Below are 24,959 nucleotides of genomic sequence, written 5' to 3'. Positions count from 1 at the left end.
CATCTGATTTCTTCAGGTGTCCCAAACATGAATGAAATCACTCACAGTAGTTGTGTTATACCTCATGGGGCCTGAAGTTTCTGAGACATGGAAAAGCCAGGAGGGGCAGACAGGACACAGGAAGAGATAAAGGAGAATTAGCTGGAGACAGGCTTGGTGAGGCCAGGAGAGGACCACTGAGGCACACGCCCACTGGATGAGCCAAGCTGGCCTGGACATCTGTCAAGCACACCCATGGAGGTGGGGGAGGGCCCAGCTCAGGGCACTGAACACTTGGACCTGCCTCTTCTCCCCCACTAGGGGTCTGGGACAAAGTCCTGGGCTGGAGCAGGGCTTGGTAAAAAATAACTAATTATTCTTTTCAACCAAAAGCTCTCACTCAGGCCTTTTCCTGTCCCTAGCAGCAACATCCTTGCTTAGGCCTGAGCCCCAGAAGCTGCTAGAACCATCCATGGCCTCTCCATGGCCAACGTGAGCCTCCTCTGAGTCTCCAGGCCCTGCTTGGAAGACCTTGTGGGCTCTAGGTGAGTGGGGTCCAAGGCAAGCCTGGGACGCGAGGGCAGCCGGGAGGGGCAAGGCAAGGCCATGGTACCCCTGTGTGTGTGTGTGTGTGTGTTTACCTGTGTGATGCTGTGGGGCCCACAAGGAATGCCTGCATGGGGATGTCTGTGGTTCTGGCGTTACTGTAGGAGGGAGTCTGTGACAGGAAGCCCACACCTCCAGGTGCCCCCGGAGTGCTCCCTGCCTCCGACAGAGCCTCCCGGCCCCCTGTGCCCCCAGCTTCCCTCCCTTGGCCTTCCTGAGAGGTGAGAAAACCAGGCTTCCTGCTGCAAGGGGAGGGGGCTGCCCGACCAGCTGCTGTGGGAGCCTCCAGTGACTCATCCGGGTGGGGGGTGTTTATGAGCAGCCGAAATGGCTATAAAAGTGGCACCTTGGTTCACTGATGACCTGGCCATCCCCTCCTCTACCAGCCCCTTGCCTTGAAAAGCTTCCAAAGGGGCCTGGAACCAGAGAGAGGCCTGGGATTAAGGCTTGGTGGAGGCTCAGCCTGGGGTCAGGGTTCAGCCAGGGATTAGAGGTCAGACTGGGATAAAGGCTCCACATGGGTGGGGGGAGCTCAGGATGGGATTAGGATTGAGATGGGGATTCAAGCTGACTTTGGGGCTAAGGTTGGGAGATGAACTCTTGAGGGTTTACAGGCCAGTTTTTCCAGAGAACCCCCAGAACGGGACAAGGGGTTTTCTGAGGGTCTGAAGCCAGGCTGCAGGGCTGAGAGCTGAGCCTCTGTCTTTCCTTTTTGAGTCTGGGGCCCACCCCAGCTCTAGGGTCTGTATAGCTTGGCCAGACCCCTACTCACAGCAGCAGAGTCCAGTTTAGGGCCACTGGGCCAGAGCCCAGATCCTTCTCCAGCTCTGAGCTCCAGGGATCTTGGCTCTTCCTCCTAGGTCCCCATTAGAGATGGGTGTCCCCATAGGGGACTCGCTCCCTCCAATCAGACCTTTTCAAATGTCCCTGAAACTGACCAGAAACTGACCCTTGGGGCCCTGGGGCTTGCCTGACAAAAAGGGCTGGCCGCCTCTGCCAGGCACTGGGGTGCTACCAGTTAATGTGTGACACCCAATCCCCATGGTGGCACTTTAACCAGGGGCCAGGAGGTGCCTTAGGGTATCTGCCTCAGCCAACAGTTCTGGAATATCCAGCAGGGACCTCTGGGGTGAGGCACATGCGTTACAGCTAGAAGAACACCCTTAAAGGCCCCACAGCCCACTGGACCCCTCTCTGCAGCCCTACCCACAACCCCCCGCCCCGGTCCTCCCCACTACAAATACTGTTGGTTTCCCAATCTCAAGCTTTTTGGTATCAGATCTGAGGACTCCCTACATCAGTCCCCAGTTTTACCCCAGTTGCCCCAGTGACTCTGTGAATGTTCTTTTCCTACCACCACAGGGCAGGGGTGATCAGTCATAAAGCCATAAAACAGAGTAGAACGGCTTGGAAACAGAGACATAAAACAGAGACCATCAAAATGTAACACTGAAGAACCACAGATGTTTTCTGCGTACCTGATCCTCTGTCCCTGTTCCCAAGTAATCCACACACCACAGTGGGTAGCCCCCAAATCACAGCCCCCCCAAGTAATGGAAGAGATGGGGTCACACACAAAAAAAGAGGGAGGGATGTTCTTTACACCAGGCAGAGAACCATGATCCCAGCAGAGTAAACTCCAAAGGCAAGGGCAGGGGAGTGAGCATGGGGAGCAGGCCGGGAGTCGAGAGGACAGTACCTGTTGGGGAGCGTCACCTCTGGAGGAAACTGCCTCAGACAGCATCATCCTTAATCACCTGGGCAAGAAACTTGAAAGTAGTGGGGCCCAGAGGAGGATATGGCCACAGACTCCTAGGGAAGCAGACAACTGTGTATGGGAGATGGGTGGGTTTGGGCCTAGAGGAAGGTAGACTGCCAGAGAAGCTGGCTAGAGCTGGATTCCAGTGGCCTTAGGCTTTAGGCTTGCAGATCCATTCACATGAAGGGTAGGGACCATCCCTGAGATGGGGTGGGGGCTGGTTTGGGGGCTGTGAGGGGCTCAATTTCCACAGGCTGAGTCTGGGGAGCCCACAGAGCTCAGCATGGGTCTGGACACCCACACTCTGCAGCACTAAAACAGTAAAGTTAAAAGCGCCCTTTGAATCAGCTGGTCAAGTCCCCGATTTACAGATGAGGAAACTGAGGCCCAGACAGCAGGAAGTCGTCCTGCCCAGGATACACAACCGGTAAGTGGGTGAGCAGGGACTGCCACTTAGCCCAGATAATATCTCCAAGGGCCCCAAGAGTCACATTAGCTTCCTCCTGACCATCCTTTAAAGCCCTCTGCTCCAGGCATCCCAGGCCTTCCCAGCATCTCAGCTTCTCTGCGTGATCCTGAAAGGTGGCGAACTTGGGGTCTCAGACCCCTTCCTCTAAGCGCTACAGCGTCCCCTCCCGAGCCGGAGCACGTAACCCCGCCCCACCCCGCCCCTGCCCCCAAAGGCTCCTCCCGTTCCTCCTCCAACTTGAGGGTCCCCGGTGGACCGGAGCCCGCCGGGACTGTTTGGGGCTGTGAAGGGGTGGAGAAGGAGGCGGGCCTCGGGAGCGGGGGTACCCGCTGAGCCCCGGGTCTGGCGACTTGGAGCGGCGGACTCCGGGGCGGAGCTGGGGAGACCGGGCAGGCGTCTGGAAGGGTCGAAGACTCTGAGAGACCCGGACCCGGGGGGAGACTCGGGAGGGTGGGAGAGGGACGTGAGCCCTCGCGGGCAGGGGCGGGGGCGGGTCCAGAGCTCTGCGGACCTACCCACTCGGGAGTTCCCGAGGCTGGGGGTCCAGGCGAGGGCGGGGCGGGGCAGGAGGGCGGTGGCGGCCGAGCCGGGAGCGGGGCTGGCGGCCCAGCAGCCTCCCCAGGGACCCCGGTCCAGCCCGAGCGGGAGTCGCGCGGGCGCACAGACAGCGCCGCGGCCGGGGGCGCGCGGGGTACCTCCAGTGAAGAGGTCCTGCTTCGCGGCTGAAGGCCCCTGTTCACCCGCCCCGGCAGGCCGATCAGAAAAAATAACGTCTGTGCTTCCCGGAGAAGAGAATGGAGCGGCGGCAGCGTCCCGGGCTCCGTTCCCGGGCCCCGATGTCAGAGCTCCCTTGGCCCCGTCCCCTACACACTCACATCCCGCCGCTGGCGACCCGGGGCGCGGCCTCTAGAGAAACGTCCCGGGGCAGGGGCAGCGGGCTCCGTTCGGCCGCTCCGCACACCCGTGGCGGAGGCGGCGCAGGGGGGGGGGGGGGGTGCGGGGGCGGGAGAGGCCCAGGGAGGGCGCGGGGGAGGGAAGAGGCGCCCGGCCGCGGGGGGAGGGGGAGCGGCAGACGCCGAGGCGAGGGACGCGCGCGGCGGGCGGCGGCTCCGAGCGGCGGCCGGGCGGGGGGCGCTGGAGGCCAAGCCGGCCAGAGGGGATCCCGAGAGCCCCATGAAGTGCCCCCGGGGCCGCGGACGGGGCGCTGTCCTGGGGAGGCTGTCGGGGGGTCCCCGACATCCATGGCTAAGCGGGGGCCGCGGCGGCGCGCTCGGAGTAAGTCGGGGTCGGGGTGCCGGCGCCCCGGCGAGGGGTGGCGGCGGCGTTGGGTAGGGGTGACTCCCGGCCTCGCCGGGGCGGGCGGGCTGGTCGGTCTCGGTGTCAGTCGGCGGCGCCTCCTCGGAGCCCGGTGGAGCCGCCAGCCCCGCGCCGCTGGGCTCCGTGGCTTTTTTGGAAACTTGCAAATGTTTTCGTAGAGAGAGAGAGAGAGAGAGAAGGGGGAGGGGAGGGAGGGATCGAGGGAGTGACCGAAACGGAGCTCGGGGCTGCTGGAAGAACGGAGGCCAAGGCTGGGGGAGCTGGAGACGGACTGACAGACAGGCCGACAGGCAGAGCGTCCCGGCCGCAGGCGTGCTTCAGCCGCGCGGGCGCAGGCGGGGCTCCGGCCCAGGATGGGGAGAGGATTCGGGAAGCGGCCGCGGGCAGGATGGGTCCGAGGGGGCTGAGGGGCAGAGAGCTGGCGGCCCGAGCACCGAAGGGCTCAGTGTCGTTGCAAAGTTGGGATCGCGTCCCTAAGCTGCACGCCCCGAGCGGCTCAAAACGCGCCCCCCGCCCCGCCCCCCCTCCCCTCCTTGAGCTAGCCGCGAAGCTAAAAATAACAGCCCGGTTCGCCCCCCGCAGACCGCGACCCCAACCCCTCCCCCGACCCCTCCCCCACTGGGCGTGGGGCGAAGCCGCAGCTCCCAGTTCCCCAAAAGAAAAAAAGAAAAAGACAGAAAAGGCGGCGCGGTGGGGGGGGCGGGGGGCGGGCCGGGGGCGGGGGGCCCGGCCATATGGATGTGATTTCTCCGCTCCGAGGCAGACGGGCAGCTCCGCAGCGCTCGGCGCCCGCCCGCCGCCCGCCCGGCCCCCGGCTGCCTCCCTTCCTCCCTCCCTCTCTTTCTCCTTTGCGCTCCCTCGCTCGCTAGCCCTTGGCGCATGGGCCCCGCGCCGGGCCCCGGGGCCTCGGGCCGCCTGGCCTCCGGGGTCCCCTAGGCCCGGGCGTGGGCGGGGCAGCCCGGCCTGACGCAGCTCTGTACCCCACCACCACCACCACCAGGGCCGGCGGCGGCGGCTGCCCCGAGGGACGGGGCCCTAGGCGGTGGCGATGGGGGCCGTCCGGATCGCGCCCGGCCTGGCGCTCCTGCTCTGCTGCCCCGTGCTCAGCTCCGCATACGCGCTGGTAAGTCCCTCGCCCGCACTCCAGGACAGGCTTCGGGCTTGCTCTGTGGTCCCTGGGGTGGGTCCAGGGCACAGAGTCTAGGTTCCCTGAGTAATTCGAACTTTGGACGAGCGTCGCCTCCAACAGAGCTTGGGTGCCTGCTGTCTCTGGGGTGTCTGGACTCGGTTCCTGATGCCTATGGTCCTCTTAGCTCTGAAGCCTGGGTTCGGAATCCAGGTCTGGAAATCTGTGGTTGGGGTTCCTCTATCTTCTGCTTCTGTGAGCACCGCTACTCTGGCTGTGTCCTCTTTAGGGATGACAGTGTGATCTAGCAGTAGCCTGGGCTTTGGCCCTGATGTAGGGTCCCACAGACTTTGTTCCTGGGCTTGTGTCTTCTGCAAGTTTTGTTTGCCACCCAGGACACAGGGCTGTGGGTCTGAGCTCAGAATCACCCAGGCAGGGGATAGGATTTAGGGGTCCCCTCCAGCTCTCACCATCACATGCGTGCAAACATGTGGACGCCCTTGCCCAGGGAGGCGGCTGTGGTGTGGCATGGAAGAAGGATGGAGGTCTCCTGAAGGGAACTGACCTCACAGAACACTCCTCCAGGAGAAACATGCTGGAGGGGGAGTCTGGTGAGTGAGGGACCCCCATGTATACCCTCCTGAGAGCAGAGCCAAGAGGGGAAACCAGAGGGAGAAGAAGAGGCAGATCGGGAGATAAGGCAAGAGAGAGAAAAGAGACAAAGGCGGGTGGAGATGAGAGCTTCTCGGAGCAGGAGTAGACAGACCGGAGGACAGCATCCTTCTCCTCCTGGACCAGAAACTGGGGGCCAGGACCTGGGGAGTCAATCAGACCGCAGAGCAGCCCCGTCCCAGGGGACTAGCCCGTGGCTGAGGAGGCTGTCTGCCTGTGTGTCCGACCTCAAGGCCCCTGCTTCCTCCCCAGGAGCTCCCAGGTGGGGGCTTCTGCCTTCTAGAGAAACAAGCAGGCAGCCAGGCAGCCCCCTTCTCCTGATCAACTCCATCCCCTCCACCCCAGGCAGAACCTGAGGCGGGAAGGCAGGAGTTCTGGGATTCCTCCAGCTCTAAGGCCCATAGGACCGGGGGCTATCCTCTGCACCTTGGTTTCCCTATCTGTAAAAAACAGCAAGAACTTTTGCATAAGAATCCCCTGAGTGAGGCTCTCTTCTCCTCCGGAACCTCAGCATGCCCCATTCCCTGGTGCCCGTGCCCTCGCGACCCTGGCTCCTTGAAGCCAGAGACCTCACCCCCTACGAGGACTTGTAGATGGGGAAACTGAGGCTCAGAGACTCATGCACATGTACATGCAAGGACCTGGCTCATGCAATGAGCCATTTCCCCACCCGCCCCTTGGGCCAGGCTGGGAGAGACAGGAAGGACAATGGGCATGAGTGTGCTGAGAGCTGTCTGTGTGTCAGAGCGGGGCTCATGGGGACTCTGCGTAGGTCCGTGTAAGCGTGTGTCCCCTGTGGACACACGTATCCCAAGCATTGGGTCTTCACGTGACTTGCAGGAGCATAGTCGTGCGTACGTGTGTGTGTGCGCGCGTGCACGCGTGCATTTGTGAACACATGTGCCCCCAGGTCTGTTGTTTATTTTTATTTAATAAATGCTTTTTTAGTGCTTTCTACTTGCCAGACACTGTCCCAAGCACTTTACAGTATTAGTTTCATCTTCCCCACAACCCTCTAAAAAAGGCTTTGCTACTGTTCCCATTTTTAAAGTAATCTGGAGCACACAATCCCTATGGTCATTTTGTACTGCATGCCGGTCTAGTGCTAAGCTCTGTGTCTCCATGAGGAGGGGATCATGGAACCCCCCCACCACCAGGGCCCCGCACTGACTTCTGGGGAAGCTGAGGCACGTGCAAAGAATTTGCCTCCCTTAGCCATGGTTCAGGTATGAAGGCCGGGCTGGAGGAGGGATACCACGGCGGGGTCTGCCCTGAGACCTTGCTGGGGTGTCAGTGTCTAGATTTTCAGGCCATGTGTACACTGGACCTTCCCTGGGTTTACAGCTAGAGGATGTGGCCTGAGGATCACCCCATACCCTGTGGGCTCCCCGGGCTCAAGAGAAACCAGCGGGAGACTGACGGCCTCCAGTTTCTGCTTTTGAACCCAGGGGCTGCCGTTCACACCCAGATCTGTGCTGATGCCCACCGACCCCACCAAACTCAGCCAATAGCCCCTGTCACCAGACCTGTGTGCTGCCTGCCCAGCAGCCCCAGGAGCAGGCTCACATCTCCTGAGATCTCAGGGTTCGGGACCAAAGAGCGTCCCGCTGGGAGGACCCCGGCTGTGGCCACACTCAGCTAGCCAGTCCATCTTGTGTTACGGGGAATAGTAGCTGTGGGCTGGGGGTCAGGAGGAGTAAATTTTGAAGGAGGGGATGGATGCACAGATTATGAGTAGGGGGCGAATGGGTGATCTTATCCTTGGAGGTGCCTCATCCTAAGGACGCCCCCAGCGCACGTACATGTAAAGGAGAAACTGCAGTGGGAGAAGAAGCAGGTCTGCATGGGGGGTGGGCCTTGAGCGTAGAGATGTGACCTCGGGTCCCACTCAGAAAGGGCTGCGGTGGCTAAGAGTATAGGGGGCCCCTTCCCTGCTCCGGGGCCAGTATGGCCACCGGCCCTCTTTTAAAGGCCAGAAAGAACCACCACGTATTGAACAATGACTGTCCTCCGATTCTGAGCTAGAAACCGTCATAAATGTTTTCTCAATACGTCTTTTCACCCACCCGTTTTATGGGAAAAGGCCCTGAGGTTCCTGTGGCAGAGGTGGGACTTGAACCCGGGTCTTCTCACTCTCACACTGAGTTTCTTCCTCCAAACCGAGGCGAGGAATCGTGCTGACAGGAGAGCTCCATGTCCCACTGTGGGGTTTTCAAAATTTTGCTTCCTTTTCTTTTTTTTTCTTCCTTTGTTTCTTTGTTTCTTCCTTCCTTTGTTTCTTTGTTTCTTTCTTTCATAAAATCCTTCTGTTGTTTTACTTTAATTTTCTTGTGTTTAATTGAACTAATACTTGAATATGTTCTTTCTCATAAAAGAGTCATATAATACAGATTAAACAGAATTCATCCTTGATGACTCCCAAGTCCCAGTGCGCCTCTAGAAAAAAAACACTTTATTTTTTTTTAAGATTTTATTTATTTCTTTGGCAGAGACAGATCACAAGTAGGCAGAGAGGCAGGCAGAGAGAGGAGGAAGCAGGCTCCCTGCCAAGCAGAGAGCCTGATGCGGGGCTCGATCCCAGGACCCTGAGATCACGACCTGAGCCGGAGGCAGAGGCTTTAACCCACTGAGCCACCCAGGCGCCCCGTAGAAAAAGCCACTTTTAACACTCTGGATGGGGACAGCCTCCCAGAACTTTTTCTGTTTACTTCCAAAAGATACCAAATCTTCCCAAAGATTTTTGTGTCCATATAGAGCAGACAGTCTTTTCTGTTGTTTTCTGTGTGTCTTTAAATGAATGGCATCTGTCTGTAGGTAAGGCTCTGCCGTGTGCTTTTTTTTTTTTTTTTTTTTTTAACTCAAAAGTGTATCCTGGAGATCTTCTTGTCAGTAAATATAGATCTGTTTTCTTTAATGGTGCATAGTATTCCAAAATCTGCAAAGGTGCCTTTAGATCTTTCCTGCATCCTTTTTTGTGTGTGCGCGTGTGATTCCAGATGGTGGTGGGGAAGCTCCTGGAAATGCCATCTTGTGCCCCTGTGTGACAGTTTCCCTGTAGGGTATTTCTAGATTCTGTCATTGCTAGGTCTGAAGCACATCACGTTTTTCATTTTACTGGACATGGCTGCACTGCCCTCTAGAAAGCCCGTCTGTGTGGGTTGCGACTCACAATGCCAGCAGTGAGCAGGAGGGTCTCCCCCGACACCCCTGTCTCATGGGGTAGTGCCACCTTTGCCATTCTGACAGGCGAAAAATGGTGTCTCTTGCCAATTACCGGTGAGCTTTTGACTTTCCATTGGCCTATTGTCCCTCTTCTAAGAGCTGGTCCAGAGTCGTTACTTATCTTTCTGTGGGTTATTTGTCATTTTTGTATTGATTTGTTGAAGGTTTTTTTTATCACCTGCCCTTAAACACCCCCCCACACACCCCAGCTCTGGGAACGGGCCTGTGGACAGAGCGGGAGGAGGGGGGCCGAGCCCTCCCGGGAACTTGGGTTTTCTCCGGAATGTTTTAATGAGGCGTCAAGCGGCCTCCCCCAGATTCCTGTTGTGGGCCTTCTGGGGACACTCCCTGGTCCAGCCACCACACCAGGAAGGCAGCTCTTTCAGGGAGAGAGTCCCTAGGATTGAGAAGGCGTGGCGTGGGGGGTTTGCAGACCCCCTGAAGTGGTTTGCAAAATGCAGCGTGACTGGGAAAGAGAGCAGGGTTTCACCTCAGATTCGCAAAGACACTTGGAAACGTCCAAGCCCTAAAGAACCCCAACTCCGGGACCGGCCTTGTGCGACGGCGGGATCTTACTCTGCTGACCAGGCATACGGGTGGGTTAAGCCATCCTATCCTTGCGGACCTTGGTCCTGCAGGCCAGGTAGAGGCGGCCCGTGAAGATCCAGTGGGTCCAGCAGCTAACTCCGCCATCCTAGGCTCCATCCCTGCCCTGAAGGCGTCCACGCTGGCCAAGATGAGAGGCGTCGCTAGTGCCTCCCCCCCAGCCCCTCCCAGCCCTGAACACAGGCAGCCTGTTCAGGAAGGCCTGGAGAGGGGGAGGAAAAGTCAGCACTTGTCAGCGGTGGCGGGGCAGGAGTGTCCCCGGCAGGGAGCCCGTCCCAGCCTGCTCGGGCCAGCCGGACAGACAGAGGGCAGCAAGGGGCGGGGAGCAGTCCCTAGCCAGCTGGCACGGGAGACGATGAGGGGTGCCAGCCCAGGTCCCAGTAGTGGAACCTGGAGAAGAGGTGCAGGAAGGCCAGGAGGTCACAAGGCGGTCCCCTGTGAGCTGAGGTTTACTCCTTCTGCCTTTTCTGGAGGTACACCTCCCCTAGCTGCTAACCCCAAGGCACCACTGTCCCCTGTCCCTTTAGAGCTGAGCACCAGATGCCATCACCTCCAGCATCGCCATGCCATGCCCATTCTGTCTGCCCCCACACCTGAATTCCCCCTGTGCATCCGGCCTCCCAGGCTCTGCTGGGAGGCGACTGCCTGATGGGGTTCAGGAGGGTTCAGGAGGACTCAGGAATGCTGGGACTGAGGCTGGCACCAGGGGGGTCCCTGGGGCTGTGTCTTTTCTCCTGGGCTGCTGCCTCTCTTTAACTGTGACTCTGAGCCTCAGTGTTCCCATTCGTAAGGTGGGGATGTGGTGGAAGTTCAAGGAGATGGGGATAAAGAGCTGGGGTCAGTGGCTGGCACCAACAGGCAGAAGGGATGGCTGGAGACCAGGCAGGTCCGCTTTCTCTGGAGGTGAGTGGGAAGCCCACAGCCGCCTTCCCCCAGGGGACCAGGAGGAACCCGGGAAGAGGGATGGATGAGATGACCCAAGAGGGCATCTCGAGGCTAACGGCATCTAGTGGAAGAAGCCCCTTTCCCAAAGGCAGAGGTGTCGGCCGCTGAAGAAGTAGCCCTTGTATTTCCTTCTGAGTTTTGCCCGGAGGAGAATGTAGGCATGTCTGGGATCACAGACAGCAAATGTGTGGAATTTGGCAGTTAGGAGAAAAACGGAGAGGAGTGGCCCTCCTCTGGTCAGTGGCGTGGAACTGGCTCTCTCCACCACCACTGTCTCCATCACACCTCCATCACCATCAGCAGCCTTCATGCTGCCTCCCCCCTGTCCTCACCCCCACTGCCAACACCGCTCCCACCCCCAACTCCGAGGACACCATCCTCCGTGGGGCTTCCCTGCAGGCCGAGGTCGAAAGAGCTACTTGCCCCCGCAGGGGAGGGGTAGTGAGCAGATGGCTTTTCTCTTTGTCTGAGCTTCTGAACTCAAGAAATGAGAAACACATCCGGGCCTCTTGACCACACACTACTCTCTCCCAGGGACAGCAGCTTCTATGTTTGTAAATAACAGACTGGCTTCCAGCCTTCACCCGCACTCTGCCTGGAACCCCCAGACACCGGCTCATTGCTCCCAGGCTACCCCCGTCCCTATCCTCCCCGCTCAGGCCTGAGGTCAGGACATCGCCCTACCCCCTGCACGTTCACAAACAGCATACCGTGCACGCTTGAGCTCACAGGGAGGCTCTGGGTTGGGGGGTTCAACATGGGGAGCGTGCTGCAGCGAGGAACACTGAAGCTGAGCCCTAACCCAAGACCATAGGAGGGATGTAGGGGGCATTTGGAACAGCTGCTGCCAGGCTGGGTGGCCCCATGAGTGGTGGGTGACCCCAGGCCGTGATCCAGCCCTGGGTCCCTCAGCCCTTGCCCCCAAAACCCAAGATCCACGGGCCCTCTGGATGTAAACTGATGCAAGCCTGAGTTCTTAGCACCAGGAGCTGGGCCAGAGAGACCTGGACTCTGCCAAGGAAGGGGAAGAGGGGCACAGTGGGGAGAGGGAGCAGCAGACAGACTCACCAGGCCAGGAGGAGGATCAGCTGCCTGCACTTCCCCCTTTCAACCCCAGGACACGGGACCTCCCCAGTCAGGGCAGAGACAGATCAAGAGCTCTCTTGGCCCCCAAGCCCAAGGGGCCTGGCAGTGACCTGGACTCTTACTGGGAGTCTAGGTTGGATCTTCCCAAAAGTTCATCGGGCACACTTCCCCCAGTAGGCCCTCCTGTACTCCCTGCTCCCCACCCTCCACCCTTCATTGTGGCCCCCTGGACTTGGTGATCTACCCACTCTCCCCCTGCCACTCTAGGTCTGCGGCCTGGGGCCACCGTCAGTGCCCAGAAGGAGGGGTGCCCATAACCAGAGTAGGAGAGCCATGATCTGATGCTGCCACAGCCGCTAACGGGAACAGTTACAGCCACCAGCTCTGCGCTGCCCCCACCCATGCCCAGGCTCTCACTGAATCTCACCAACAGCCTTTGGATCATCCTGATCACAAGGGTTAAGCAACTTTCCTAGACACAGAGCCAGTCAGTGGTGGCGATGGGCCTCAAGCTCCAGTGCTGGCTAGCAGAATCTGCTAGGCGAGGACAGGGTGCAGCTGGAGGGGGGTGGCGAAGAGGGACCTTGCAGGCAGGGGAGCTGCCCTTCAAGGCAAGTGGGAATGAACTTGGTGCAGAGCTTCCCTCCTTTCCTTGGGTAGGTGCTTGCTGGACTCTGGTTTAGACTCCTCTTGCTGCAGTGTGCCATCACTGGGGGACAGAGAAGTGGGTCCTTACAAGTCCAGGGAGACCAGAGATGGGGCCTCCGTCACTTTGGAGGAATGGAGGAGTTTGGGGGCCATGGGGGTGCTGGAGGCACATCCCTTCCCTTCCCCTCGGCATTCCCAGCCCCACCATGGATACCAGACTCCAGAGAACAGTGGGTACCTCCTCTTGGCTCCAGAGAGATAAACCCAACAGCGGCAGGCGGATGCTGAGTGTGGGTGTTAGCTAGCACACCTGTCCCTTTGTCCATCTGTCAAATGGGCCATTTTCAACCCATGACTGCCTGCCTTCAGCCACATCGGTGGACCAGTCTGTCTACTGGGAGGGCTGGTGTGCCAGTCTTTGGAGACTGGTAGAAGCCTCAGTCACTCAGGAGCTTTCCATCAACTGGAAAAAATATGGTGTAGTATCTGTTTGTCTTGACAGAGATGGAGGTGGGCAGGGGAAGGGGTGGGGACGGGGCCGTGGTGAGGGAGTAAGGATCAGAGGATGCCACAGGTGGTACCAACAGTGGGTATGGGGCTGCTGGCAGTAATGGTGACGGCAGTGATGGTGTTAATGTTGCCTTTGATGGCGCTGGTGGTAGTGGTGATCCAGGGGGTGGTGATACCTGTGGTGGGGGTGAGTCACGGCAGCAACAGCACGGGTGGTGGTGATGGTTGGGATGGTGGTGATGCTGGTTATAATCCTGGTAATGGTAGTTAGTACTCATGGTGGGAATGGTGCTGGTGCAGGTGGTGGTGGTGATAGGGGATGGTGATGGTTGTGTTTGGTGTGGTTGGTCGAGGTCATGACGGTGGTGGTGGTGGTGGGTGGTGATGGCGGGTGGTGGTTATTGATGGAGGTACTCGCTGTAATGGTGGAAATGGTAGCAAAGGGGAGTGATCATGGGTCCAAGTGAGCAGGGCTGCTACACTGGGGACCAGACTCCTCAGCAGCCTGGATCCTCAATGCCAGAGCCCCTTGGATTAGGGTGGGTCCAGTTCTTCCCCCACGAGCCCCATCGGGTGAGGCTACTTCTGCCCCAATCTGCTGTAGCTGGGGGAGAATAGAGCACATGGGAATCTGCTCCAGTCCTTCCTGGTGTGGGGTGGGGGTCCATAGCCACTGAGCCAGCCGAGATCTCAGGGTGCAACTCAGACTCCAGAGACACGCAGGCATGGACCACCGACAGACACGCCTGCTAGGGACAGCTGCAGGACACACTGGCAGACGCACACACACGTCGACCTTTGCCCAGAACCCCAGGTACACACGCGTGTTCCCAGACACTTGAGGCTCACGTCCCCCAAGTACATGCTGGACAGTCCCCACGTGACGACGCACTGAGACAGCGCCCCGGGTCGAGCGCGCACCCGCGGCCAGATGGTGAGCGCGGGCCTTTGGACGGCGTGCACGCGCACAGACGCGCACGCGCCTCCGCTAAGTGAAACCAGCGGAAGCCTAGCCTGGAGGAGCCAACTGGAGACTCCTTGGCCCTGGAAGCCCTCGCTGCTGCCACTGAGAGACGCGGTCAATTAACTTCACCCTGCAGCCAGGCTCCCTGACCCGCCCCGCCCAGCCAACCCGCCCCTTCCCCAGCCTCCTTCCTCCCCTGCCTCCCCCTGGCTCTCCGCCCTGCAACGCCCCACTCAGACAGGGGACGGGTCCTGGGACGGCTGAGGGGCGGCAGCTCTGCCTGTTGAGGGTCTGAGGGGGCCAGGCTCTGCCGTGGGACTGAGGGATCTAAGAGGACAGACATGGCCCAGCCCCCGGGGGATGGGGCTGAGGGGACTCAGTCTCACTTAAGGGGGAGGAGGATGTGAGGGATGTAGTAGTCTCTGTAGGTCCCACTCATGGAAGTGGCTAGCCTTGGTCACACGGAGCTGTCCCCAGGGCAGGATCCTGCCTTTACGCTGACCCACTTGGAAATCTAAGTCAGGGGAACACATATTCAGGGTGAGACCCCCCCCTTCCCCCGACGCCCATGATGTTCTTGTTCTCTTCGTCAAAATGACGCCGGTGGGTGTTGGGCAGTGCGCGGCGTGTGCAGATTGGAAGGAAGAGAAGGAAGGACTTTCCGGGGGGAACAGCAGGAGCGAAGGCCTGTTGGCACCATCAGAACGCAGGGTCGGCTTCAGGGGAAGGAGCTTCCAGATAAGCAGTGAGATGTGGGTGACTCCCACTCACAGCCGGCACAGTAGTGCCTGCCCAACCAGACCACTCGCCAGCAATTCCTTGGACCTCTAGCTCTTGGGAATGCAAGCGTGGAAGCAGCCGAGGCACTCACCATTCACTGGGGAAAGCAGTGACTGGGGAGAGGGCCAGGATGGAAATTGGTGACATCCAAGGTCCCCCAGGGTACTAGGGCTTGAAAGAATCCAGGCCTGGTTTATTTCCCTGGAGTTCACCACTCTTTATCCGCCCCCTCTCCCCACCAGGTCCCCAGCAGACAGGATCCTGTGAAGAGCCATCCTGGGACATTCCATCCCTTTCCCATGTACCCTTGGGGAACAGACTGGACAGAGAATAGTAGCCCGCAGGGTTACTAGCGGGCAGGCAGGGGACATCCCCCCTCCCTCTTTTATCCTCCTGGTACTCTACCCTTCGGAGCTGCAGCTTCTCATCTGTAAAATGGGAGCAACACAAGGCAGAGTTCCCAAATTCTAGACTCAGGAGTCTTTGGAAAGGGGGGAATCCGTCAGGGAGGCTGGGATGGTTGTGGGACCTGCCAGTGCTCTGGAAAGGCCTGCCTGCAGTCTGACGTTCAACTTGGTAGGTGGATGCAGATGACGTCATGACCAAAGAGGAGCAGATCTTCCTGCTGCACCGCGCCCAGGCCCAGTGCCAGAAGCGGCTCAAAGAAGTCCTGCAGAGGCCAGGTGGGGGCGGAGCCGGGTGGGGCGGGGCCAGAGGAGGAGGGTCTGGGGGCGAGGTCAAAAGAGGGAGGGGAGGGGCCCAATGAGGGTGAGAGCCTAGGATGCAGAACCAACCGGCACCAGGAGAGGGGGCTTCCACTTAAAAGGGGGGTGACTTGTGATCAAAGTCAGCAGGCTGAAATGCAGAGCCTTCCCTCCCAGGGCGGGATCAGGGCAGTAGAAAGGCAGCCACAGTCCGAATCAGCCCCAGAGGGCTTAGATCTGGCAAGACACAACAGAATCAGGAGCCCTGAGAGGGGTACACTGGGACCGCTTCCTGGAGGAGGAGGTATCCAAGGCAGGTCCAGAAGAATAAGTAGATCTTTGAAGAAGGCCACCTGGTCTGAGGACAAGGCTGAGGTGTCTCAAGGTCAGAGGACTGGGACTGGACGGGGAGGAGGATAGAGGGGTAGGGATGGTATCTATGACTCTGAGTCATGGTCACTGTCCAGGAGACTGCATTTGACCTGGGGTCGGGTGCGCTTCTGCACACCAGCGCAGCATCATCAGGGACCCCTGCCAAGGTCAAGGTGGGAGGGGCACCTGCCTTCCCAGCTCCTGCCCCATCTCCAGCTGGTCTCTTCCTTGAGTCCACTTCCTGGAAGCGGAGATGGGAGCTCATTAGCACTCATCCAGGCCTCTGCCGCCTGTCTGATTAGTCTCATCGACCTGGAAGAGGCCCAGGCGCCGCCGACTGGCCGAGGAGAGCAGTTTCCTGTCTGGAGCTGGCCCCTAGAATGCTGAGGACCCAAGGGCACACAGTGACATACTCTGTAGCACACGGATTTTGCTCATAGTCACAGGCATTCACATGGTCTCTGCAGTCCCCGCCCTGTCTCCACTGGCCTCGCTGGTGGCTCTTTGATTCCCATACCCAGTCACATCAGGGTCTGGGGGTCAGGTGGGCCCCTGAACTCTGGGTCTTGAACCCAGTGCTCTTCCTAGTTGTGGAAGCCGGAGGCATCTCCGCCCCCTACGCCCCATCCTCATAGAGCCCCTCTCTTCCTGCTCTACCTCGTCCCGCTGCCCCCTTCCCTACTAATGCCCCAGGATCAGACAGGATAACAGGCACAGCCATTCTAGCCCAACTGAGATGTCTGCACTCAACTTTGCTTTGTTGCCGCAAACCCTGACCTGGGACGGCCCGGGCCCTGCTCGGGCTGTCACTGAAGGGGCACAAGTCAGATAACAAGGAAGACTTTTCAGCGAGGTAGAGACCTCAAACAGCTCTCTAATGGAGAGAAAGGCGAGCCCAACTCAGAGAGAGCCTCCAGGGCTCTCTGTCCAGTCTGTTGACTCTGGGAACTCCTAGCTCAAGTATCCGAGGGCAGGGAACAGGTAGGTAGAATTGCCTGAACACCCTTGACACCTGCACACACTTGCTCATGTCGTCCACACCATCAGCTTCCTGAGCTGCGCGGTGCCGGTGCCGGGGCCAGGCTTCATTTTCACTGTTGAACCTCTGCTAACATCACCCCTACTGTCCAATTCTGTCCTGCGCCCCCTGGCGGGGCCCTGGCCTCCTGCACAGGCTCTGGCTCTGACGCCTGGGTCGGAGCATGTTGCCTCTGTCCATGTCTTGCCCACACTTACCATTCAGCCCACTAGCTGGTCCCATACCTGCACGGCGTTCACTCCCAGTTGATCTCCTGTAGACAGTCTCCGTGCTCTCTGCCTACTTCTGCACCCAACAAGAGCTTTACAGTTTGTGAAGCACTTTCTCACTTGTTAGCTCTCCCAACAGCCTGGGCTACAGGGATCAACCCCACCATAGAAACGGGGTGCCTCAGAGGCGGGAGGGTACCCTGGGTCTCCTGCCACAGCACCGTTGACAGCCATGACTACCCTGATTTCCCCAGCTGACATAATGGAATCAGACAAAGGATGGGTACCTGCCTCCACGTCAGGGAAGCCTAAGAAGGAGAAGGCATCTGGGAAGCTCTACCCTGAGTCTGAGGAGGACAAGGAGGTGCCCACTGGCAGCAGGCACCGAGGTACGTGTGTGCTTCCTCCTGGGCATCCATCTGAGACCGGCCGGGACCCACTCACCCTGCCGCTCTGGCCTCTGTGTGAACTCATGCTCTTCAGCTCTTGTGGGAAGGAAGAGGTCGTTGCTCCCCTCTCCAGGAAAGCAGGGGAGAGGCTGGGAGGACACAGAGCCCACAAGGTATCATGCGCAGGGGGCTGGCAGCTGGACGGGGCCAGATCCCCAGGAGATTTGGACAGAGAACTTGTCCCGCGCTACCCCCCATGGGCGGACCCAGGGCTATGGCCCATCCCATGGAGAGAGATGACAGAGAACCTGGGAGACAGAGAGACAGTGAGAGGTGCAAAAACAGGGAGAGACAGAGAGGGGACCGGGAGGCATAAACTGAGACCGGGCCTTGGTGTGTCAGAAGAGGGGGCACCCAAACACATAGGGTAGTGGGCTATAGACACGGAGCAGCAGGGCTGAGACAGTGGGGCGAGGAGGGGACAAGAGAAGAGTGGGAGGGAGATGCAGGGCTGTGTTGTCCCTCAGGAAGGTAAGGAGAGACAAACGCAGAGCCCAGGCTGCAGCCACAGGGCCGGTTTGAACCGGCTGGGTGGGCAGCAGATTCCAGATGGGCCACATCTGGGAGGCTGTGGTCACCCTGTGGCTCCCCAGGGACCAGAGGGAATTGTGGGCCTAGCCAGGCGGGGCTGGGAATATGGTGCCCAGGACAGAGAGCCTTTCACCAAGCTGGGGTGGGTCCAGCCATCAAGGCAGCCTTCCAGGATGGCTGGAGAGTCCTGTGGTTGGAGCCCTGCAGAGAGAACGTAGGGAGCAGGGGGGCGGGGGAGTGGAAGGCAGAAGATTCAGAGGCTGGGGACCCTCCAAGGTCACTTAGTATCTCTGCTGTAAGGCTGGAGTCCCCAAGTAGGATATGTCACCCTGTCTTAAATCCCACAATTACCACTTCGATTTGGGGCATTATATCTCCCCCTACGCGTGATCACTGGAGTCTCATAGCAGGTGCTTAGGGTGGTCTGGGATGGTGATGGAAGGATGGGCTGATCTAGTCAATCCTGGCTACCCAGTGAAGAAACTAGAAGTAAGGAAGGTAGACCCCTGGGTGAGGTCAGCAGCTCTTCAGACTGGAAGCTGGACCTCCTGCCTCCTGCCCCGGATCCTGGGCAAGGGTCCCATGGAGAGCATTCTCAGCTGAGGGAGTGAGTCTGGGCACTTGCTCTTCTCTAGGGACACCTGGAGGTGAGACCAAGAGCAGAGGAAAAAGAGAGAGGTCTGGCCAGGGGCTGAGTCACCTGAGGAGGGCAGGGCCCTGGGCTATACGACCCCAGCAAATCACATGCTTCTCTGGGCCTCTACCATCCAATCTAGAAAATAGGGTCAGTGCCAGTATCCGCATACAGGGACTGTGGGTGAATTCTGTGAGGCCAGGGATTCAATTCTATGCAAGACACAGTAGATAGTAAGGCTCAATACATTCTCTCCAGAACACTCTAGGCCTGAGTTCTCCAGTCCTGGGGTACACCTGTCCCTGAGGGAGCCAGCGACCACAGGTGTGTTCATTCTTCTGGGTCACTAACCATGGACTTGACTGGTGTCCCCCACCTTGTCTGTCTCTGTGGGCACAGGGCGCCCCTGCCTGCCCGAGTGGGACCACATCCTTTGCTGGCCGCTGGGGGCACCAGGTGAGGTGGTGGCCGTTCCCTGTCCCGACTACATTTATGACTTCAATCACAAAGGTAAGGCAGGCTGGAGTAGGGTGGGGACTACAGGGGTGCCAGGACTTGGATCTCAGGGCTCCAGATCTCTCTGCGTGCCCTGACCCTCCCCATGGGCCTGCAGGCCATGCCTACCGTCGCTGTGACCGCAATGGCAGCTGGGAACTGGTGCCTGGGCATAACCGGACATGGGCCAACTACAGCGAATGTGTCAAGTTCCTGACCAATGAGACTCGTGAACGGGTGCGAGCTTTTCCCTTCCCCACCCTGATCTGGATGAGGTTACCCCACCCCACCCCACTGGTGGCCTCTGAGCTAGGCCTGACGCCTCCCATCACCTCAACCTGGCCTCTGACCCTTAACCGGAGTCCCAGGGTCTGATGGCGTGTCCCCACCGGCACAGGAGGTGTTTGACCGCCTGGGCATGATCTACACCGTGGGCTACTCAGTGTCTCTGGCCTCCCTCACCGTGGCGGTGCTCATCCTGGCCTACTTCAGGTGGGCAGGGCGAGGGGGCGGGGCCGGGTCGGGGGGGCGGGGCCAATGGGGTGCCAGCCCTCCCCTCAGCGCACCCCACCGCGGGGCGGGGCGTCCCTACCTTCCCCGTCCCCGCCCCCGCGCTGCGCACAGCCTGGTGTCCCGACCACCCTCTGCATGTCCCCGGGCCCTCACCCACGGTGTTGTCGCGCGCCCCGCAGGCGGCTGCACTGCACGCGCAACTACATCCACATGCACCTATTCCTGTCCTTCATGCTTCGCGCCGTGAGCATCTTCGTCAAGGACGCGGTGCTCTACTCGGGCGCCACGCTCGATGAGGCCGAGCGCCTCACCGAGGAAGAGCTGCGCGCCATCGCCCAGGCGCCCCCGCCGCCCGCCGCAGCCGCCGCCGGCTACGTGAGTGTCCCCCTCCCGCTGCGGGCGGCCGAACCCGGGCCGCCCCGCGCCGCCCCGCCCCCTCCAGCTCCGCCCCCCCGCCGCTCCGCCCCCTCCAGCTCCGCCCCCGCCCCCTGCCGGCCTCATGCTATCACCGACGTCCAGCCGCTGGAGGCCACCTCACTGGGTCTCTCGGGTCCCTCGCAGCCCTCCTCCGCCCAGCTCCCCAGCCCTGCCGCCAAGGGCTTTGTGACTGTTGCCCTCCCGGCACTTGCACTAGTACTCCTGTCTCAGCCCAGTAGCCCCAACCGCTCCCCCCAACCCAGTGCCTTCTTGCCCCTGATTCGGGCTCCTCAGCTCTGCTCTTGACCAGAGCCCGGCTCTGCCTCCCCGCGGGACCAGTCAGCCCCCAGCCATCCCCCAGCCCATCGCCCCACTTCCCCAGATGCAGGCCGGCCTTCTGGCTGACACCAGCTGCTCTCCTAGGCGGGCTGCAGGGTAGCTGTGACCTTCTTCCTTTACTTCCTGGCCACCAACTACTACTGGATTCTTGTGGAGGGGCTGTACCTGCATAGCCTCATCTTCATGGCCTTCTTCTCAGAGAAGAAGTACTTGTGGGGCTTCACGGTCTTCGGCTGGGGTACGAGGGCGAGGCGGGCAGAGGCACAGGCAAGGGTGGGACCATGGGCAGCAGGGTCAAAGGGGCACTAAGGGTGAGGCACCCACACGGCCTCTCCCGACCTAGACGTGGGGGAGCCAGTGGGTGGCCTGCCCACCTCCTTCTCTGAGTCTGACCCCGTCCCCGGCTCAGGTGCCAGGGCTTGGCCGCGGTCAGCATTCGCCCCTGGGCTCAGCCTGGGGTTGGGGCTCACCTGGAGGCAGATTCACCTGGTGCTGGGGTTCAGCCAGGAGAGGTAGGGAGTGTTCCCAGGCCAGGATTCAGCTCAGGATCAGAGTGGGATGGTGAGTCGGAGGTCACGTTAGGGCTGGAGTTGAGGTCTGGGATACTCCCTGCTCCGTGAGCCCTGTTTCCCTACCAGCCCCCTCACCGCGTGGAGCTGTCCACACCACTGCCACCCGGCCTGCAGGAGCCATGACACAGAGCCCCAGGCCAGACTCTCGGCCTTGTCAGGGCTTCAGCAGCCCCTCCGCAGAATGGGTTGCTGGGGCTCTGCACTCCTCCCCCACGGGCTCCAGGATTGAGTTACCGATAATTGTCCATTATTGTTGGCAGCTCCAGAGCTTGGCTGGGCTCCGGGGCAACTGGCCAGACTGCGGAGGGGTAGGCCCAGCGGCTGAAGCCCTCCCTGCACTCAGCACCCAGAAGCTCTCGGGTCAACAGCCACAGCCCCTTGGCACACACTCTGACCTTGACCTCCCCCACAGCAAGCCCTGGGGTTGGGGGGGAGACCTGGGCCTGGTCCCAGGAACTGACCTGGACTCTGGAGCTGGAGGGTGTCAGGGTGGGCAGGAAACACACAGATCTGGAACAACAGAACTTGGTGACACAACAAGGTCACAGCTCTTTTTCCCACCATAAACACGGGTCGCACCCTGCCCCTCCCAATGGTGCACCCGACCCAGAACAAAGCGTGAGGGGGTGGAGAGTCGGAACCCAGGCTCCCTTCTAGAGGCAGAGCTCACTCAGAGGTACCATGTGTCATCTGAGCTGACTCGGGCCTGGGAACACTGAGGTTCCCCTGTGGCTTTCACTCAGACTGGAACGACAACTGTCATTGTCACATAGCCTCATCCATGGGGCTAGGACCTTTCAAACTGGGTGTCTGTGTGTTGTTGGCGGGGGTGGGGGCTGCTGGGATAGAAAAATGCTGATACGAGGCCCCTTCCCCATAGGAACTCCCAGAGCAGAGCCTAAAGGGAAGGGAGGAATGGACCGGGCATGGGGAAGTTAGTGAGGTCCTCCAGCGGGTCTGCACGCGTGGGCAGGAGATGCCGAACCCAGATGAGGGCGGAGGGCTGAACTGGGTCCTGAGTGTAGGAGCCCCAAGAGGAGGCTGCGGGAGGAGCAGAGCAGCCCACGCCCGCGTGTGGCTGTGTCACCAAGCAGCCCTTGGGCCCAGGGTGAGGGGGGTCAGGGACAGTGATGGGATCATCCGGGGGTCATTAAGGATGAGAAGAATGGGCCTGGCAGGGTGTGCTGAGGGGAGAAACACCGTGGGTGCCGCCTGCGATCCCTCATACACCACCTGCTCTGCGCCCACAGGTCTGCCTGCCATCTTCGTGGCTGTGTGGGTCAGCGTGAGAGCCACCCTGGCCAACACCGGGTAGGTCCGGGCGGAGAGGGGGGCCTCGGGGTTCTGGTACAGGTCAGAAATACGCCTGGCACCCTCTTCCTCCATGAAGCATGGGAAGGGGCTTCCTGTGCTCTGGGCCTGAATGGACCCAGCTTCGGTTTTCTGTCCAGCCTTCAGCCAGATGCCCTCTCAGGGTCAGAGGAGGCTGTTTCAAAAGTAACGTTTTAGGGGGACCTTGGGCCTGGCCACACCCAACACCCCCCGTCCTTCATCCCTGCCAGCTGCTGTCAGAGCAGACCCGCTCTGGGGCCACTCTGTGGGCAGGCCCGGGGCGGGAGCACGGGGGTGGGAGCTGATGCCTCGGCCTCCACCAGGTGCTGGGACTTGAGCTCCGGGAACAAGAAGTGGATCATTCAGGTGCCCATCCTGGCCTCCATCGTGGTGAGCAGGGGCAGCTGCAGGGCTGTGGGGGCAGCACCGCAGGTGCCGGTGACCAGCCCCTGATGGGGACTACACGGGCTTCCCTGGACCCCAGAGTTGGAGCGCCACAGCCCCGTATCGCCCAATCGGTGGGGGAAAGCCTGGGCGGGGCCTCAGGTCCCTGGACCCTCGCCCCCCAACCTGCTATGGTGCACCTCGAGACGCAGCCCTCCCTCCCTCCCTCCCACAGCTCAACTTCATCCTCTTTATCAACATCGTCCGGGTGCTCGCCACCAAGCTGCGGGAGACCAATGCCGGCCGGTGTGACACGCGGCAGCAGTACCGGTGAGCTGCGCCCACCGGGCCCGAGGCTCCTTGGGACACCGGGGTCATCACACCCCAGCACCGTGCACTAAAATAAAGACAGAGGCCCCAAGAATGAGCCTGTGTCGAGGGAAGCACCCGGCTCCTGACTCCCTGGCCAGCCTCACCCAGCAGTCATGGGATCTGCCCCAGTCTCTGGGGCCACCCCAGAGCCAACCTGGGCTGTTCAGGGCTGGGGTCTGCAGGGGATGTGGGGGGCAAACCCAGACCCCTCCTGGAAGAGCTGATTATAGCGAGTCCAGGGGACAGGTGGGCAGCGGGTGGCTTCGAGAGGACGGCAGCTCCGCTGAGCTCTGAGGAAAGGGCTGTGGGGCGAAGAGGGAAGGCCGGGGGGAAGTGAGTGTCCCCGGAGGCACCAGCAGGTGCAGGCCCCAAGGGCCCTTATCAACACTTTGTCCCAGGTTAGCTGGGTAGCTGGGTCGTTCTGCTCTGGCCAGGGCCGCAGGCCCCTTCGAGGCTCCTGGAGCCTGAGAGCTGGGGGCGGGCAGGTGGGTGTGGATAGCACGGTGCCTCCCGGGGAGCGGCGGCTTGTCGCTGAGCCGCCTGCCCCTGCTGGCCCAGGAAGCTGCTCAAGTCCACGCTGGTGCTCATGCCGCTCTTCGGCGTCCACTACATCGTGTTCATGGCCACGCCGTACACCGAGGTCTCAGGGACGCTCTGGCAAGTCCAGATGCACTACGAGATGCTCTTCAACTCCTTCCAGGTGCGCAGGCCTGGCCATTGCCTGGTGGGGGGCGGGGGGAGGGCGCGGCGGGGAGCTGGGCTGGGGCAGCAGGTGCAGCCTCTGGGCCCTGACCCCATGTACCTCTGTCCGTAGGGATTTTTTGTCGCCATCATATACTGTTTCTGCAATGGCGAGGTAAGCGTGGGAGGGGGAGCAGCCCTGGGTCAAGGCAGGGGGGTGGCGCGGAACGGCCAGGGTTCCCCAAATCCGGTCTTTTCATTCTCTTGTCTGGTTCCTCTGCTCCTCTGAGAACAGCCCTGAGGACATTCTGAAGGCAGAGAGTCTTTCCAGATGATTCAGGATGTGCTAGGATTTGCGGGCTCCTCACTCTCTGGCAAGAGCCCGCGTGTTCCCAGCCCCACGGGTTGAATGCTCCGTAATCCGGAGCAAACGACTCAGCCACCCCTGGGGCCATTTGAGCCTTGTGGACTTGGGGTGTGTCAGTTGCCTGCAGGGAGGCACCGTGTTCTGAGGATGACAGGATTTTGCTTGGCATTGGAATTTTCCAGTAACACCCCACGCCTCTGGTTCCACTCGGTGCAGAGTGTCGTAGGGGCAGGGATGCAGGCACGGCTGGGGCTGGGGAGGGGAGACGTGGGGCAGAGGGGTCTACCTGACGCTCTGCCTCCTCTGGGCCATCGCAGGTACAGGCTGAGATCAAGAAATCCTGGAGCCGCTGGACGCTGGCACTGGACTTCAAGCGTAAGGCCCGCAGCGGGAGCAGCAGCTACAGCTACGGCCCGATGGTGTCTCACACGAGTGTGACCAACGTAGGCCCCCGCACGGGACTCGGCCTGCCCCTCAGCCCCCGCCTGCTGCCTGCTGCCACCACCGCCACCAACGGCCACCCCCCACTCCCCGGCCACACCAAGCCAGGGGCCCCGATCCTCCAAGCCACACCACCTGCCGCGGCTGCTCCCAAGGACGACGGGTTTCTCAATGGCTCCTGCTCGGGGCTGGACGAGGAGGCCTCGGCGCCGGAGCGGCCGCCAGCCCTACTGCAGGAGGAGTGGGAGACGGTCATGTGATCGGGGACCGAGCCAGGGTTGGACCCGTGGGCATAAGGGCTGACAGACGGACCAAGAGATGGCTGGTTGGACGGTTGCCCGCTCAGGGCTAGGGCTGGGAAGACAAAAGAGGAAAAAAAAGAAAACAAAAAAAAAAAAAGAAAGAAAAGGGAAAAGGAA

At 60.4% G+C, this 24,959-nt stretch overlaps 1 protein-coding gene across 5 annotated transcripts; it reads left to right on the top strand.

Moving 5' to 3' along the window:
* The first annotated feature begins 362 nt into the window (after nucleotides 1-362).
* Nucleotides 363-24,959, top strand: PTH1R (parathyroid hormone 1 receptor). 5 transcript variants are annotated; one of them, XM_045080692.1, is made up of 17 exons: nucleotides 363-524; nucleotides 2,716-2,771; nucleotides 5,131-5,253; nucleotides 5,765-5,867; nucleotides 15,270-15,372; nucleotides 17,268-17,402; nucleotides 19,027-19,137; nucleotides 19,241-19,359; nucleotides 19,520-19,614; nucleotides 19,815-20,010; nucleotides 20,476-20,629; nucleotides 22,214-22,274; nucleotides 22,619-22,685; nucleotides 22,915-23,009; nucleotides 23,610-23,751; nucleotides 23,866-23,907; nucleotides 24,417-24,959. In XM_045080692.1, the coding sequence occupies exons 5-17, from the start codon at nucleotides 15,288-15,290 to the stop codon at nucleotides 24,798-24,800; spliced, it is 1,686 nt and encodes a 561-aa protein (XP_044936627.1). In that variant the 5' UTR covers nucleotides 363-524; nucleotides 2,716-2,771; nucleotides 5,131-5,253; nucleotides 5,765-5,867; nucleotides 15,270-15,287; the 3' UTR covers nucleotides 24,801-24,959. The 5 variants fall into 5 exon arrangements, with proteins under 5 accessions (XP_044936627.1, XP_044936608.1, XP_044936616.1 ...); XM_045080673.1 differs by lacking the exon at nucleotides 5,765-5,867; XM_045080681.1 differs by lacking the exons at nucleotides 2,716-2,771; nucleotides 5,765-5,867.

The sequence above is a fragment of the Mustela putorius genome, unplaced genomic scaffold (genome assembly GCF_011764305.1).
Source record: "Mustela putorius furo isolate JIRA1106 unplaced genomic scaffold, ASM1176430v1.1 tig00000095_pilon_pilon_pilon, whole genome shotgun sequence".
Lineage (NCBI taxonomy): Eukaryota > Metazoa > Chordata > Mammalia > Carnivora > Mustelidae > Mustela > Mustela putorius.
Note: the sequence above shows the minus strand (reverse complement) of the source record. Positions and strands in the feature narration are given on the sequence as shown.